The sequence below is a fragment of the Salmo salar genome, chromosome ssa06, assembly GCF_905237065.1.
Source record: "Salmo salar chromosome ssa06, Ssal_v3.1, whole genome shotgun sequence".
NCBI classification, from domain to species: domain Eukaryota; kingdom Metazoa; phylum Chordata; class Actinopteri; order Salmoniformes; family Salmonidae; genus Salmo; species Salmo salar.
In genome coordinates, this window is record NC_059447.1 from 30317559 (window position 1) to 30334036 (window position 16478).

General features: G+C 39.5%; 3 protein-coding genes across 4 annotated transcripts; 2 read left to right on the top strand and 1 right to left on the bottom strand.

The window, feature by feature from the left end:
* Positions 1–809: 809 nt before the first annotated feature.
* On the bottom strand, positions 810–8441 carry LOC106601453 (splicing factor U2AF 65 kDa subunit). The gene is made up of 11 exons (XM_014193671.2): positions 8134–8441; positions 7212–7386; positions 6977–7080; positions 6657–6808; positions 6414–6530; positions 6165–6303; positions 5963–6042; positions 3237–3359; positions 3030–3116; positions 2683–2925; positions 810–2494 (listed from the first exon to the last, which is right to left on the bottom strand). The coding sequence occupies exons 1-11, from the start codon at positions 8180–8182 to the stop codon at positions 2357–2359; spliced, it is 1407 nt and encodes a 468-aa protein (XP_014049146.2). The 5' UTR covers positions 8183–8441; the 3' UTR covers positions 810–2356.
* Positions 8442–9340: 899 nt separating this feature from the next.
* LOC106601452 (dehydrogenase/reductase SDR family member 7C-B) lies at positions 9341–13115 on the top strand. 2 transcript variants are annotated; one of them, XM_014193669.2, is made up of 8 exons: positions 9341–9484; positions 10774–10815; positions 11141–11297; positions 11420–11532; positions 11729–11939; positions 12024–12116; positions 12281–12427; positions 12517–13115. In XM_014193669.2, the coding sequence occupies exons 2-8, from the start codon at positions 10795–10797 to the stop codon at positions 12747–12749; spliced, it is 975 nt and encodes a 324-aa protein (XP_014049144.1). In that variant the 5' UTR covers positions 9341–9484; positions 10774–10794; the 3' UTR covers positions 12750–13115. The 2 variants fall into 2 exon arrangements, with proteins under 2 accessions (XP_014049144.1, XP_014049145.1); XM_014193670.2 differs by lacking the exon at positions 10774–10815 and having other exon boundaries at positions 9344–9484.
* Positions 13116–13306: 191 nt separating this feature from the next.
* On the top strand, positions 13307–16154 carry LOC106601455 (protein NATD1). The gene is made up of 3 exons (XM_014193673.2): positions 13307–13538; positions 13707–13825; positions 15992–16154. The coding sequence occupies exons 1-3, from the start codon at positions 13367–13369 to the stop codon at positions 16106–16108; spliced, it is 408 nt and encodes a 135-aa protein (XP_014049148.1). The 5' UTR covers positions 13307–13366; the 3' UTR covers positions 16109–16154.
* Positions 16155–16478: the final 324 nt, after the last annotated feature.

Sequence of the window (16478 nt, forward strand, 5' to 3'; positions counted from 1 at the left end):
TATGTTCATTTTCACATATACATTTTGGTCATTTAGCAGACACTCTTACCCAGAGTGACTTACAGTAATGGCATTCAACCAAGGAAGATAAACAACAACATTTCACAGTTATAGCATGTAAGAAGTTTCTTTAATGTTATTGCTATTCTGGGCTAGCTAATTGCAAATATATTTCTGTATTTTAAAATACAAAATACATGTATTTTAATTAAATACATTTCAAAATAGAAGTATCGTGTGGTTTAATTTGATACAATATTTATGGTATTTTGTGTAATCATATTTTGTAATTGTATTTTGTAAATTTTTCCCATCCCTGGTTAAGATTAGGGTTAAGAGTTAGGTTAAATGATTAAGGTCAGGGTTAGGGAAAGGGTTTGTTAACATGCTAAGTAGTTGCAAAGTAGCTCAAAAGAAGAAAGTTGTTGCAAAGTTACAAATTAGCTCAAATGCTTGTCCGTGATGAGATTCAAACATGCAACCTTTGGCTTGATACACATTTGTGTTATATATACCCTCCTTTCGTTTTTGCCTGAAGTAACCTTTTTTCTTATGTCTTATTAACATATTATACTAATTTGAGTGTCCTGGATTTTCGTTTACTATGTTATGTCTAGTCTATGAGACCAGCCTGATAAAGCTCAACTTTGCTGCCTTCTACTGACCAATAGCTGAACTGGTAATCAGTCTGGTGTGAGTTCACAGTATATTCACATTTCCTCACCTGATCTGATCTCACAAGATGCCCCTGTCCTGAAATTGACATCAGCCTTATTTCAAAGCAACAATAATGATATTATAGACTGACAGAGGATGCAGGCATTTATTCAAGGCATGGCAGTGGCAGGTTAGATGTGTACATAAAAATGCTTTCTGTTTTGGCACATTCAAAACCACATTTACAAAAACAGTATTTATAATTATTTTGAATCAATGAACTGCATTTATTTAGTTGAAAGCTGATTTCCAATGTACCCATAATGAAGCATACTGTTTTTGTTGTAATCGTATGTGATATACAGTACATAATAAAACACTCAAAGGTCGTCTCACTGTAATGATGAATGGTATGAATTACTGTCATACGACACAATGTTGGATCAACTCACGTCTGCAATTTTCATGAAGCTTAAAAAACCTTTGGGTAAAAATAAATAAACCAATTTTCTTCCATACAATTGCGAAAGCATCAGATAACAAAAACACAGGATATACATTAGCTACATACATTATTTACATAAATTAAAAGCACATCTTCTAAAATCTCGTATTTTCCTGTAGGATAACCAAATATTTCTTATTCAAAAAACTATGCATAATGTCCATTTCTATTGCCAGTATGGTATTTTTGTAACCTTGTAATTTTTTGCTACAATCTAAATGACACAAATTCTTAATCCAGAGCACGAACACAAAACAATCTGCACATTTCAAGGTTATGAGTTTAAACAACAGTGAAAATGCCCAAATCATGACTTTGTTGAAACAATTGTTTTGTTCACCATTTGTCATTATTAGTGTTGAGAGTGTTTTTCTAACACAAGTTTTAGGTGTTTGAGTTTTAAAAACTTCAGGATTTTGGAAATGTTTTCTACTTCCCTAGTGAGATGAACCTGTGGAAACCATTTTTATGTCTCTACGTGCAGTTTGAAGGAAGTTGCTAACTAGCGTTAGCGCAATGACTGGAAGTCTATGGTACTTGGCCCGTGAAACTACCTCTAACTTCCTTCATACTGGATGCAGAGACATAAACATGGTATTCACAAGTCCATCTGACTCTGGGGGTATACAATAAGACTTCACTGTTAGTTACTTCTCAGAATCACACAGTGAAAGTATGATAGCTATCAAATATAGGTACATCTCGACTTAACAATTCTTTAAGTTAAGAGACAAAATAAGAAAACAGCTTGTGCTCAGAATAGAAATCTAATCATTTCACTTTTGTATCATCTCATTGACTCCAGAGTTAAGAAAGACAGCAACACTGGCTATGTTACAGTAGTCTGGTTTTAGATCTAAGTACACATGACATTCATACTACTTCTGCAAAGGGAATTCTACACAAATAGCATGGTTTTATTTATTTGTATACATTTCAGACTAAATTCATTCACTGCACACATATTTTTTGTTGGTGTAATATATCAGTTAGAGTATCTAAAAGACGCATGTAAAAATCTAGTATTTTTTTCCCAAAAATCTGTACTACTGTAGTAAATGAGGATAGGGTTACAACGTACTAGCTGTGAATACTGGAAAGAGAACACACGATACTGAAGAGCTGAAACCAGGTTTGAGGAAGCAGGAGAGAGGAGGTCCCAGATAATTCCATGTATTGCCTCCTGTTTCCCCTCTACCCTGAGAACTCCTGTCTGTGATACATGTCTGGATCATAGTATTTGGTGACCACCACTCTGTTGGCAAACTTGCGGCCAGTGAGGGCCTGCATGGCTTTCTGACAGTCTACAGCAGAAACGTACTCCACAAAGATCTGAAACAAAAAGAACCATCAACCTCATCAGGATCCAAATAGCAAATACATACGTTACTTCAACAACAATTCATACTTCATGTGGTGTATTACAGTTTGTTATTTTGTTCAGACCAATTACTTATGTTTAACAACTGTGAAGAGCAGAGTCTCATTCTGTATTGAATAACCTCAGTTTAGCCTTTTACCTTGCCACAGCCAGGGACCTCCACTCCATCGACAGGCCGGGGAATCTCGATGGAGCGCACGCTGCCGTACTTGCAGCACTCCTCACTGATGTCCTCCAGGATCTCCTCGTAGTCCTCGTCATCCACCAGCTCCTCAGGCATCACCATGTTGAGCAGGCACAGCACCTCCGTGGGCAGCCCAGAGTTCTGAAGTCCCTGCAGCCCAGGCACCTGCAGTGTCACCGGGGTCTCGATGATGGCAGTCTAGGTGGGAGGAAGGAAAACAGGTCAGACAGACGACACATTTAGACTGCTGGTACTCACATTTGTTTCTTGCAATTCAAAATGCACAAGGGAACTGCGCTCACCGGATTGGCGTTTTTGGCCCCCACACTTGCTCTCTGGACGATGAGCTTTTTGTCACCCAGTTGCATGCCATTGAGCCCAGCCACCGCCTGACAAACATACACAGAAACTTTTAAAATATGGAATAGAACCTTAAAAACAAGATTGATTTGACACCAAAAAATGATAAACCATAACCATGAGAAAGCATAGTATTTGCTCATCCGTACCTGATCAGTAGCACTGATGTCAACATATTCACAAAAGGCATAACCTTTGGATAGTGACGTGGCACTGTCCTTGACTAGGTTGAAAGCTTTGAGTGGTCCGAATGATGTCAAGAGCTCCTTCACCTGCATAAGAGATGAAGACAAGCAGAGGCATAAGCAGGGTAATATGAATCCACCACATATTCTACTGAATGAATTCTAAGCCTCCATTTCATAGTCATGAGGAGAGAAATCATACCAAGGTGAATGGCCTGGAGAAGTGCAATAAATGACATGGTCAAAGAAAACTAAATATTTGTATCTTGTATTAAAAAAAAAAATTCTAATTGTAGAACGTTTATCAGTTTCAGTGTGATGAGATTAAGATTGCTTAATTACGAAGCAAATCAATTGTTTGTTAATAATTTGTTAATAATTTGTATATGCATACAACGGCTCATGTTTTACAGACGAACTCTATTTAAGTATGACATATACTAAATCCACAATAATCCAGGGAAACTATATATGAGATTTTTGAAAGAGCCCTGAATGACTGATTTTCTGTATGACAAAACATTAACAGGTACAGATAGACAGAACTGGATTAACAAACTTTGTGTAATGTATTTCATTTTATTCATATTTTACCAGACATTCATTTACTTAACAATAATATAAAGTTATTAAACAGTAATAACACACGTTGTGCTGAAAATTGGGCACTGACTATAAAATCCAATACTTGTATTTGTTTACTACTTCACCTGAGCTATGAAAATGATGAACCCATCATCAAAGTAAACTGATTGGCTATCACTTCATCTACAAAATGCACTTGTTTCATGACAGTACATCATGTTAACACAGTCTTAACTTTATTTTTAAGGCTGAGAACCACCCCAAAACCTAACATTTATCGGGTATCTGTTTATTTTATCCCACCCCTAACTAATTTAGTCCTTAACGCGTTTCAAAAGAGTGATGGGAGAGAGAGAAAGAGTAGCCAGGAAGGGAACCTGCTGGCTAGGAGTGTATCCGTGGGAGGAACGGAATGTCTTACTTGCCTTGTGTTACATGTTGGCATGGCAGCAGTAGATCAGTACTACTGAACAAATTATGAGCGCAGACTTAACGATCTTACAGGCCCCTAGCTGGGGACAAAGTGGGGGAACAAAAATGAAAGAGCTGTGAGTATCAAAGCAGTAGCAGTGACTGCAAGAGTAAAAAAGAATAAGAAAATAAACACCAGGGTACAATCAGGGTACTGTTTAGAAAGAAATCAGGAGGAATGGAAAGTTAGAATCCAATTCATTTAGTGCACAACAACATTGCAGAACTCTGCCGTTTCCCAATCTCTCTGGAACTTGGAGTGAAGATGTAGCAGTCAGGGCTTAATATGTTTGGTGTGAGGAATCATGGAATACGGTTGTTGGCAATCATTTGACTTAACCAGGAATTTTACTCAAGCCTTTTGTGATATCTAGGACATGTTACCTCGCTGCATCTTATGAACTGGACTTTGCTTACCTTTGTCAAATAAGCATGGTTAAAATGAGAAATTAGCATACAGCTGAACAGTTACAATTTTCACTCATTGGAGTACTGATAATCAAGCCTATTAACCCACCCCATTCATATACTTATAGCTCCTGCTAGCAGGTGGTCACGCATTTATCCCATTCAAAAGTATGTTTTCATGGGACCATTAGTGACTATAAACTACTTATCTGATAGAGATGCTATTGTTATCTCTGAAATCAAGTGAACGAGATTGAAACTGGGTTGATGATTATGCATAAATAATATATGTAAATATTCATTCACAATTTAGTTCAGTCATGAAATCACTAGCTGAGTTTTTATTCAAACACATTAGAGCGATTCATGGAGTGAAAAATAATGTGTTCACATTAACTAATGCTAATGAATAATGCTAATGAAATGTAATCTCATGATTGCTAACAGAAGTGTAACAACAAACTGCATAAAAGGAGGAGTTACTGGCATCTTCACAAATATCAGACATAAATACAACATTCATATTTTGATTTCCATACAACACTGGCCAAATTGTAGACACAATGAAAACAGAACCTGAAAAAATATGAATTTTAAGAAAATTGTAATTCAATTGAAGGTCAATTATTCAATGTTTTTCAAACAGCAACTTCTCCTTTGGGTAGGGTGCACTCTTACACCTGCAGGGTGTGACTGAAGCAAATGATGTCAGTGCTGAATGTGTTAGTTCTTATAAGCAGCTCTACACTACTAGACGCCTGCCATGCACTCAGGGCCAGGGAAAGAGCGTCAGCTACAGTTAAATTCATACGGTCTACTTTAGGCCAAATGTTATTCCCATTGTTACTCCCTAGTGTGTTTTATTCACGTGTGCCTATAAGCTCTATTTAGCTCACAGTATCTCAACCAGTGGAGGCTGCTGAGGGGAGGACGGCTCATAATAATGGCCGGAAAGGAGCAAATGGAATGGCATCAAACATCTGGATACCATTCCACTGATTCCGCTCCAGTCATTACCACAAGCCTGATCTCCCCAATTACGGTGCCACCAACTTCCTGTGGTCTCAACATGGTTGTAAGTGTAAAGGACAAAGGTCACTTCTCCCCCACCCAACCAGAACACTGTAAGTCTGTCACTTCAGTGACCAGTTCAACAAAGTAATACAAATGAGAAGGGTAAGGTATGCTTGTGTTGTCAATGTGAAATGACTGTTTGAGTGAAGTACCTGATCATCATTGAGATAGTTGGGTAGGCCTCCAATAAACAGTTTATGTGGGGAGTCTGGTACCACTGTGGACACGACGCCTACAGAGACAAAAACAACAATAAACACATTCAACTGCAATATACCTGTACTGTAGCTGATATCTACTGGTGCTATGAATGTGAACTACATAACTAAGAAAGCGTGTTGCCACTGTACAAACCTGGGACATGAAAAGCAGGTTGCTCTGAAATGCCAGGTAGAGGCCGGTAGTCATGTGGTCGTCTTATCTTCAACGACTGACCTTGGAAAATGATTCCATCGAAAGCCATGGCCTGTGTGGTCTCATCGACAGACCGAAACTGGAGAGGAAGATGCCAAACAGGGAGTTAGACAGTTTAAGTAAGTTATGCAAGGCAACTAATGTTACACACCAACATATACAGAAGAGAGAGGACACAAGGCAACCTACCTCTAGGAATGCAAAGTTTTTATCCTGATTTATCTGCACAGCAAGCACAGGGATGCTAGGGGCTTGCGATAGGCCTGCAAGCCTCATTTGGGCATTGAAGAACTCTGCCATGGACTCCTAAAAACAGAAATAAATAAAGGAAAAAAGAACAGCTGAAACCTATACAGTAACTGCAAAAATACCTTGAAATATGATGTTGTCACTTCAATGTGCAAGACAATGTATGTCCACTGGGAAGTTTACCTCTGTCACACCAAAGGGAATATTGCCAACATAGAGACGTCGAGCCTGCCTAGTCATCTGACTGCCAACTATGGGCACTTGGGTGGGTGTTACTGCCAACCCACTCGTGGCAGATGATGCCAGCAGGGCTATTGTGGGTATCTGCCCAGCCGCTGAAGGGAAAAGTGGAGAGTAAGAGAAACTTCACACAACCTTGGTAACTGGCACTGTTATTGACAATTCATTCTTATATGTATGAACTTAACAGGAAATAAATAAAACAGGGGAACATTACAGTGGGATATTAGCCACTTAACAGGCAAAGAGAAGCTGACAGATACCTTGCAAAGCTTTGTACTGCAATGGTGTGATGTGTTCAAAGCCAGGGGGAGGCACATCCCAGTATCTGCAGGTCCTTTTCCTCCTTGTTCTTCGTGGAGAATAGCTGAGTAAACAGAATACATGTTGGCTCATTGTTGGCAAAGGTAACACTGAAAAGGCAATACCTTAGTATACCTGACATGCTGCTTTCTGTCAGTGAGTGGCTCGGTACTGTACCAGGGGCTAAATACTCACCTGTGCTTCTTGTGATCCCGCGAGGTGCTCCTCTGCTCCCGGCTCTTCCTGTCTCTACTGCGGCTTCGCTTCTCTCGGCTCCGGTTTCCCCGGTCTTTGCTCCAGCTGCGATGTTTCTCACTGCGGCTCTGAGACCCACTGCCGCTCCTCTTCTTGCGTCTCTCCTTCTCTCTCTCTATGTAGGTGGGAAGAGAAAGGATGGAACATAAGCCAAGCTTTTGGTAGCTATATACAATCATGTTTCAGCATCATTAAGCACAATGGGTCACTATAATACACCTGACATAGCTAACATGCAGAGAGAGGTTGTAATAAGCTAGTATGAACTCTTGAATAAACTTAACTTGATCGGGGTAAAATACACAGAAGCTGCTTCCAGCTATGTGAATAGATTTCACAGAAATTAGTTCATAACATTCCAGTGGTATGCTTATTATGGACCAAGATATAGCTAACCTACCAGCAAGCTGACCAAGCAAACGAAATTGATCAGTCAGTCTGGGATAGCTAGCTTGATTATCTTGGTAACTAGCTAGCTAACTCTAACTGGCTAGTGCAATGGATCAGTGAGTGCATCTAGATATCTGGTGCAGCTATAGTTAGCTAGTTAACTAACTATCAATTTAGCTAGGTAACGTTAGATAAGCTAATTCACTCGAACTATAGCCATGCCATGTTTGCTAATCAATAAATTAAGTGGCCAATGGTTAAATTAGCTAGCTAGTCAAATAAGCTACATCTGAATATAGCAGGACTAGCTCTTCTAGCAAAGCTATCTAGTTAACTTGACAACTAGCCACAAAACCACAACAATGCATGCTAGTTAGCTAGCTAATGTTAGTTAGCTATCTAAAAGCTTCTAGATCGCTAGAACCATTGCAACACATCCAAAATCGAAGGCTGAAATAAAATGGGAAATCACCCTGTCGGTTCTCGCTCAGCTGTTTTTCGAATTCCTCAAAATCAGCCATGATTAATGCAATATTTTAAACCGATGATATTCTGTATCTGCCTGACTGCCTTGACGGATCAGACTTGGCTGTCCAGAGTCCAGCTAGCTGTAATTGGACAGTACTGTAGTAGACGGCTCCATGGATTTTTCCAGTCGACCAGGCAAACTGCTTGCGCTACCCATTCCACAGAGTGATAGAACATAGCTACACAGCAGCAACCCAGATGAGAGAGTAACCAAACATTCCAAGAGTGTGCAGATCAGGGAATATCATAGAAACGACGCGCAAGGGGAACGTTCAAGAGCAATCACACTTTGTACGTAGAGCAATCGCACTTTGTAGAGTTTTAGTCAATCCTGTAATCGTAATCAATATGAGAAACTGAATGCCACGTGAGGATTAATTAGTAAAAAGATGAGAAGATAGCAACATGTTTTCTCTACAACACTTCTAAGGTTTATTTGATACATGTTGGAGATGGAGACATTGGGTCAACATTTGGCATGGAATAAAACAGCTCAAAGAAGCTGTGAAGCTGATAAAACTGTGTGTGTGTGTGTGTGTGTGTGTGCAGGGCTGGACTGCACATCTGGGGCCGATGTGCAATGAGACTTAGAGAAAATCTTGCAGTTTTAAAGCATTTTTTTTTAACCTATTCTATATATTTTGCCATGGCTAATGACATGTTCATTTGCTATCTGGAGGGCCCTCAACTGATGTGTTCATAATATGCCATCTGGAGGGTCCGACCTCCAGGCTGCTCTCAACGCCCCAAAATAAAAAAATAATATTAACTTTTCGTTTGGGGGAGGGGAGGGTTGGAGTCCCCTGGAGGTCGGGGCCCCATGGCACGTGCCCTGCGTACCCGTTCGGTAAGCCGGCCCTTTGTGTGTATGTGTCTGTCTTTCTGTCTGTGTGTGTAGGCTATGCATGCTCACTGGTACGTCTGTGTGAGTGTGTGTGATTCAGTTTGTTTTCTATGCCATATCCTTGCTTTGTGGTGCACTAAATGAAAACAGAGGTAAATAGAGCAGGGCCTTAGCAATGGGACACCATCTCCCCCACGACCTCTGCCTCCTGGAGGTGTGAGCTGCCTTGCCATGCTAAACATAACATGTATACAACATGCATGGAAAATGACTGACTCAGCTGTGCGCTATTAAAAGAGCTCAAATCCCAAAGTATTGCTGGGGGGATGGGGACTGCTGGTTAGAGCTACACTCTGAATGGGCTGGGGCTGGGAACATTGCCCCAAATGAGAAGACCTAACCAGGAATACTAGCAGACATTTTTCCACCAGAGGTCTAGCCAACCCAAACCGTAAGTGGCAGTTGTGTGAATGATATCAAACCATACTATAGGTGTGAAATGGAGACAGTCAGCCAATGACACCCGGCCAGGACAGTATTTGCACGTTTTGTGTTGAGACACAGGGAAACTTGTTCTGATTTCATTGTAGTTGTGTAAGGATGGCAGGATAACATCTATGATTAAGGTCTTTAGTTTTTTTCACATTGTGTCTTTATTGCATTTGTTACATTCATGTTATTCTTGGATCTATTAAGTTTATCTTGCAGTTGTGCTGATGTTACCGTACAGCTTTTGAAAATAACGTTGCTATAGTATTTCTAGGTCAGGGTATATTTGGAGCCTCCCTTTGGACAGACACACACTGTACAGTACATGGTAAACTGTGGCTTAAGCGCTATTACAACACCCAGTAGAACAAAAACTGTGGACCAATCACACTTAAACTGTAATGGGACAAACTGGGATTGTCGTATGTGGTTATTGCAAAGATGTAGTAATCTGAGGAGAGAAAGTTACTGTAAAGTGACTGTATCTTATACTGTATGAATGAACTATGAAATGTTGAGTCACCTTGACTGTCTGACATATTCGGTATGCTTCACATTGACGCTGTCCTAACTGAAGATGGGTTTCACTTTGCCCTTTGTGATAATTTGAGGTCATGTATCAAGGAGTATGTTTAGCTCCTTCTGATGAAACAACCAGACAGCATTTATTAGAGTGATCATAAGCTCTTATCTTTTTACTTGCTCTGTCACTACAGTACATGGTCAATATCTGTCTCTTCTGTTTCCATTTCAGAGTTATAAGAGTAACTAAAGGCTTAAAGGCCCAGTGCATTCAAAAATGTGATTTCTCTGTGTTTTATATATATTTCCACACTATGAGGTTTGAATAATACTGTGAAATTGTGAACATGATGATAACGCCCTTTTAGTGTAAGAGCTGTTTGAAAAGATCACCTGAAATATCAGCCTGTTTTGGTGGGATGGAGTTGTGGCCTGCCTGGTGACATCACCAGTTGGTAAATTAGCTAATAGACCAATAAGAAAGAGAGCTCCAACACTCTCAGCCAATAACAGCTAGTTTTCAGTTTTCCCCTCCAACTCTGACCACTCCCAGACAGTCCTAGCTAAATTCTTATTTGAGAAATTGCTCTTTTCTAAAAAGCATTTTTTTCTTCTTTTTGACCATTTTAATTGAAAACAATGACAGTAAGGTACTAATTGTTGCCCAGAAATGATTTGATATTGAAATCGAAACATCTGCATTGGACCTTTAACGGTTGTCTTTAACAGGGTCTTTTGGATACCAAAATCATGGACCTGGAATATCTGTTGGTATGAAATACATTTTTGAGAATGTTCAATATTTTCACTTTGATTATGTAATCACCCATAGAATTTGAATTGAATTCTTATTCTATGTAATCACTCCTCATCCATTAGTCAATCCATTGATTATTGATTCATCTTGAACATGCTTTCATCACATCATATAATGGCCTGTAGACCAACGTGTATTTCTATAAGAATGCACTGCATACTTCCGAACAATACATTTATTGCCTGTATTTTTAATTCAAAATTATCAAGTTTTCTCACTGAACACTAAAACATGGCACTATATGCTACTGAAAATGATATTCCCATTGGTCTTTTCCAGAGTATGGACCCAGCTGCTATTCTGCTGGTGCCTGTTGTGGTGGTGGTAACAGCAGCGGTTATTTTCCTGCACAGTCTGGTGCTCAAATTCTTGTCCACAGCAACGGTACGCAACAAGGTGGTCGTGATAACAGATGCCTTAACAGGACTGGGAAATGGTAAATCCTTTGTTTTGATTTGGGGAAAAAAGCTCAGATATGAAGTGCACGTAGAAAACTGTTATTCCATTGTTACTAAAACAGTATTCTGTCTGTAAATGTATTAATCCAAACCTTTGCAGAATGTGCAAAGATGTTTCACGAGGGAGGAGCTAGAGTCATCCTTTGCGGAAAAACTTGGGAAAAACTTGAAGGTTTTGCTGATAACCTGACTAGCGCTGCAGACCCTAAATTAGTAAGTATGTCATAACTCTTAAACCCAACAGAGCAATTATATGGTATTTATATGCCTGATACAAAGTTTAGTTTTATTAGCATTTATATCAATATGCATAAATTGTAAAGGGATCATGAATATCTTAAAGATTAATAACCATATATTACGAGAATTTGGTCCTGCATCATTGTGAAATCCTCTTTCCCTTTCCTAGACCTTCCCTCCTAAGCTTGTGCTGGTGGATTTCGGTGACATGAACAGCATGCCAGATGTGATCGCAGAGACGCTGGAGTGTTATGGCTGTGTGGATGTGCTCATTCTCAACAGCAGCCTTAAAGTCAAGGCCCCAGTACAGAGCACATCACTGAAGATGGACAAGCTAGTTATGGACAATAACTACTTTGGCCCTATCACATTGGCTAAGGGTACTATATCACAACAGAGCATAATTGAACTCAGTTAAAAGGAATTTGAGTTTGTGAGTTGTGTTACATTGGTCCCTTCCGCAGGTTTTCTGCCATCCATGATGTCGAGGAGGACTGGCCATGTGATTCTGGTCAACAGCATCCAGGGCAAGCTGGCTATGCCTTTCCGTGCCACTTGTGAGTTCAGTCATTTTCATACCGACAGTAGGCCTACTTCTGAATGTAGTTTGATGAAGTTTGAATTAACAGGTATTCAGATGTACAGTATGAGTTCCCTCAATAATGAAACAATAGTATGAGCGGGAGATCAGGGTCTGAATTTGGCTTCTGCTGGGTTTCAGATGCTGCCTCTAAGCATGCGGTCCAAGCCTTCTTTGACTGTCTGCGGGCTGAGGTCCAGGAGTATGGCATCTCTGTCAGCACTGTCAACCACACCTTCATCATCTCTCCTCCACCTGGGGAAAAGACCAAGAAGTCCATCTGGTCAAGTAAGCTGCTGTCTCAGTTGATGATCTTAAAACTGTGTGTTGTGTTGGTCTGACTACTCTAACCAACCTTATCCTGCCCCCCCTCCCAGTCTTCTCCAAACAGAAGGTTATGGGCATCACACCAGTAGAGGCTGCCAATGAGATCCTGAAGATTCTGAACAGCAAGAAGAGAGAGGTGGTCATGGCTCACTCCCTCCCCAAGATGGCCATCTATGCCAGATCCCTTTTCCCAAATGTATTTTTCGCTGTGATGGCTGCAGGAGTGAATAATGCTGCAGGAGTGAATAATATTGCAGCTTTAGCAGACTCAGAGGAGCTGTAGTCAACATAGCATTGGATTGGCACTGGATTCTGGATACACACCACATAGAACTGGGGATAAGATGACGTGTTTGGCCAGCACTTATTACTGTCAAATATGGAGGACCAGCTGAGAACGGAATGAAAAGAGAAGAAGACAAAACGATTATTGAAATGTTAGAATGTTTTCAATGCTGAATGGACACAGGTGACTGAAAAAGATGTTAGAAAAATGTTTACTTGGAAAATAAAATAACTTGGGTATCTCATAAGGTACACAACTTGCTTCAGTAGAACTGTCATATAGCAGAAATTAGGGAAACTGTTATTTGTGTTATTGGGAACCGTATATTAGGCATACTGAGCCTAGAAATAAACCTTGTTTTGACCTCTGTCTCCTTGTCTTTACCTTTCATAATATATGTAACATTGGTAAAGAGACCACTTTGTAGCCTACAGATGGAATTGAAGACTCATAATTGTATTTTGTGACAGAGGTGGATGGTAATTTAATTACAATCTCAACTCATTATAGTCATGAAGAACTATTTTACGCCGGCTAGTGGGCATCAATGGAATTGCATTGGGAAAGACGGCGCACAGCCACGAGCGAGAACTGACTCGAGCAAGAATATCGACATGGCTTTACGAAAATTGCTTTTTCGCGTCTATGCATTGAACAGCACACCTCATTCTGTAAAGGTCTTGAATACTCATATGTCTGCCTTTAGTGTATTGAGTCCTAACAGCGACTTGAGAGTAAAACATGACCGACACAACCTCTGCTTTTCTATCACCATGGACGGCGAAGGTGAGCGTGAAACAGAGCAGGGATTGCCATTTACAACCAAGGGGTTATAGTAACTCGAGGCCGGAGTTCATGCATGGCCCACTTGGGAACGTTCCTAGTTAGGAACGCATGACTGCGGGGAATATAATATGTTACACGTATAAATAACATTTTACTCTCTTGGCACAGGACATCAGGATAGCGCGGTGCTGCGCTACAAATTTACGAGCAAGAAGGAGGTAGATCTACTGTCAACTTATGTACCCGAGTCTTTCAGGGGTAAAGGTGTTGCAGCTCTTCTGTCAAAGGTAAACTGTCATGACTATGGAATCCCATTTCCGCCACCCCAAAAAAATGTAAAGGCCCAGCGAAGTCAAAAACGTGTTTTACTGTGTTTTATATATATTTCCACACAGGTTTGAATAATACTGTGAAATTGTGAAAATTATGATAATGCCCTTTTAGTGTAAGAACAGTTTGAAATGTCATTCTGTTTTGGTGGGATGGAGTTTTGGCCTGCCTGGTGACATCAACAGGCAGTAAATTAGTTAGTAGTCCAATTAAATATTGTTCCAAACTACTCAGTTTTTCCCTCCCTACTCAGACCACTCCCAGACTGTCCTAGCAAAATTATTGCTTGAGAAATTGCTCTTTGCTATTTGAAAACAATTTTGAAAACAATCACTGTAAGGTACTTAATTGTTACCCAGCAATGATTTGATATTGAGAATTTAAAAAACGTCTGCATTTGACCTTAGAAAATTATTATACTATCTAAACATTTCTAGGTAGTATCTACAAATGTTGAGATACGTTTTTTTCTAACCTTAATTTAACTAGGCAAGTCAATTAATAACTAATTGTTATTTACAATAACGGCCTACCAAGAGGCAAAAGGCCTCCTGTGGGGATGGGGCCCAACTTGTTTAAATGTAGGACAAAACACATATGACGACAAAAGAGACACCACAACACTACATAAAGAGAGACATAAGACAACAACATAAAATGGCAGGAACATGACAATACATGGTAGCAGCACAACATGACAACAACACAACATGGCAGCAGCACAACATGGTAGCAGCACAAACATGGTACAAACATTGTTAGGTACAGACAACAGCACGAAGGGCAAAAAGGTAGAGACAACAATACATCACGCGAAGTGTCAGTAAGTGTCCATGATTGAGTCTTTGAATGTAGAGATGGAGATAAAACTGTCCAGTTTGAGTGTTTGTTGCAGCTCGTTCCAGTCGCTAGTTGCAGCGAACTGAAAAGCGGAGTGACCCAGGGATGTGTGTGCTTTGGGGACCTTTAACAGAATGTGACTGGCAGAACAGGTGCTGTATGTGGAGGATGATGGTTGCAGTAGGTATCTCTGATAGGGGGGAGTGAGGCATAAGAGGGTTTTATAAATAAGCATCATCCATTGGGTCTTGCGCCGGGTATACAGAGATGGCCAGTTTACAAAGGAGTATAGCGTGCAGTGATGTGTCCTATAAAATGTTGAGATATTAAGTCCTCGCCCTAGGGAGGACTCCTGGTCCTTTACACAGACTCAGAGACAACAACTGTGAGTGGTCAATAGAGCTAACAGTGCTGAGCTTGCTTTATGCAGGGTTGCATCATGTAGGACTTTGCATCTGTAATTGAAAAGTTAATCACACAACAAACCATCGCTATTGTGTTGATTGATTAATTGCAGTCAATCATTTTGGATTGAAAAGGTAGCTTAGCCGCACAAAGTTCAAATATAAATCAAATTTGATCACATTCATATTTTCTCTTAACACAAATAAATGGGCCTATATTTAATATATAATTTAGGTTGTAAATACGTAGCTTAGGCTATAAATACATGACGTTATTGCTTTGTTTCACTTGCCCAGAGGGAATCTGAGTGCTTAGGCTTCTCTAAGCTACCTACAGCTGTGGTTGTTTTCAGTACGCTACAGTTGATCAGTTTGTGCTCAAGTTGACAGATGGAAATCACCACACAATGCTACAAAAAAATAAACATGGCGCGGCAGGTAGCCTAGTGGTTAGAGCGTTGGGCCAGTAACCGAAAGTTTGCTAGATCAAATCCCCGAGCTGACAAGGTAAAAATCTGTTGTTCTGCCCCTGAACAAGGCAGTTAACTCAGTGTTCCCTAGGCGTCATTGTAAATAAAAATGTGTTTTTAACTGACTTGCCTAGTTAAATAAAGGTTAAATGTGTAATATATATATATATATATTACACATTTAACCTTTATTTATTTACACATTTAACCTTTATATATATATGATTTACCATCTCTACATTTTAGATAGTATTGACTTTTTTTATGTGGTGTGAATTGGCTTCCATACATGACTCATGATGTCTGTGGTAACAATAAAATAGTTGCATGTTTGGTCATATTTTTTAATTGCAATATTATTATTATTATTATTTGTTAATACATTTGAACCATTCTCTCCTCTATTCAGGCTGCCATGGATTTTCTGGTGGAAGAAAACCTTAAGGCCCATATATCTTGTTGGTATATTAAGAAATATGTTGAGGAAACCCCACTTCTTGGTTATAAGGATCTTATTATATTCTGAATAAGCTGCATCCTCGATGAATAGTGATTGGAAAGCATGGTAATTGTAAAAATACAAAATACTTAAAAATAATGTATTCAGTATATACAGTACTAGTCAAAAGTTTGGACACACCAACTCATTCAAGGGTTTTTCTTTATTTTTACTATTTTCTACATTGTAGAATAATAGTGAAGAGAATCAAAACTATGAAATAACACATGGAATCATGTAGTAACCAAAAAAGTGTTAAACAAATCTAAATATATTTTAGATTTTAGATTCTTCAAGGTAGCCTTGATGACAGCTGACAGAAACGGAAGTCCACCATTACTTTAAGACATAAAGTTCAGTTAATCCGGAAAATGACAAGAACTTTGAAAGTTGTACA

What these genes read in the sequence shown, in the direction of transcription:
- LOC106601452 (XM_014193669.2), top strand. Translation starts at nt 10,795, where the DNA reads ATGGACCTGGAATATCTGTTG. An exon ending in CCCTATCACATTGGCTAAGG is followed by an intron (nt 11,940 to 12,023) that starts GTACTATATCAC and finishes TCCCTTCCGCAG; the next exon opens with GTTTTCTGCCATCCATGATG. An exon ending in CAAGAAGTCCATCTGGTCAA is followed by an intron (nt 12,428 to 12,516) that starts GTAAGCTGCTGT and finishes CCCCCCTCCCAG; the next exon opens with TCTTCTCCAAACAGAAGGTT.
- LOC106601453 (XM_014193671.2), bottom strand. Translation starts at nt 8,182, where the DNA reads ATGGCTGATTTTGAGGAATTCGAAAAACAGCTGAGCGAGAACCGACAG. An exon ending in CGGGATCACAAGAAGCACAG is followed by an intron (nt 7,081 to 7,211) that starts GTGAGTATTTAG and finishes CTGTTTACTCAG; the next exon opens with CTATTCTCCACGAAGAACAA. An exon ending in ACATCAGTGCTACTGATCAG is followed by an intron (nt 3,117 to 3,236) that starts GTACGGATGAGC and finishes TATGTTTGTCAG; the next exon opens with GCGGTGGCTGGGCTCAATGG.
- LOC106601455 (XM_014193673.2), top strand. Translation starts at nt 13,367, where the DNA reads ATGGCTTTACGAAAATTGCTTTTTCGCGTCTATGCATTGAACAGCACA. An exon ending in TATCACCATGGACGGCGAAG is followed by an intron (nt 13,539 to 13,706) that starts GTGAGCGTGAAA and finishes CTCTTGGCACAG; the next exon opens with GACATCAGGATAGCGCGGTG. An exon ending in TTGCAGCTCTTCTGTCAAAG is followed by an intron (nt 13,826 to 15,991) that starts GTAAACTGTCAT and finishes TCCTCTATTCAG; the next exon opens with GCTGCCATGGATTTTCTGGT.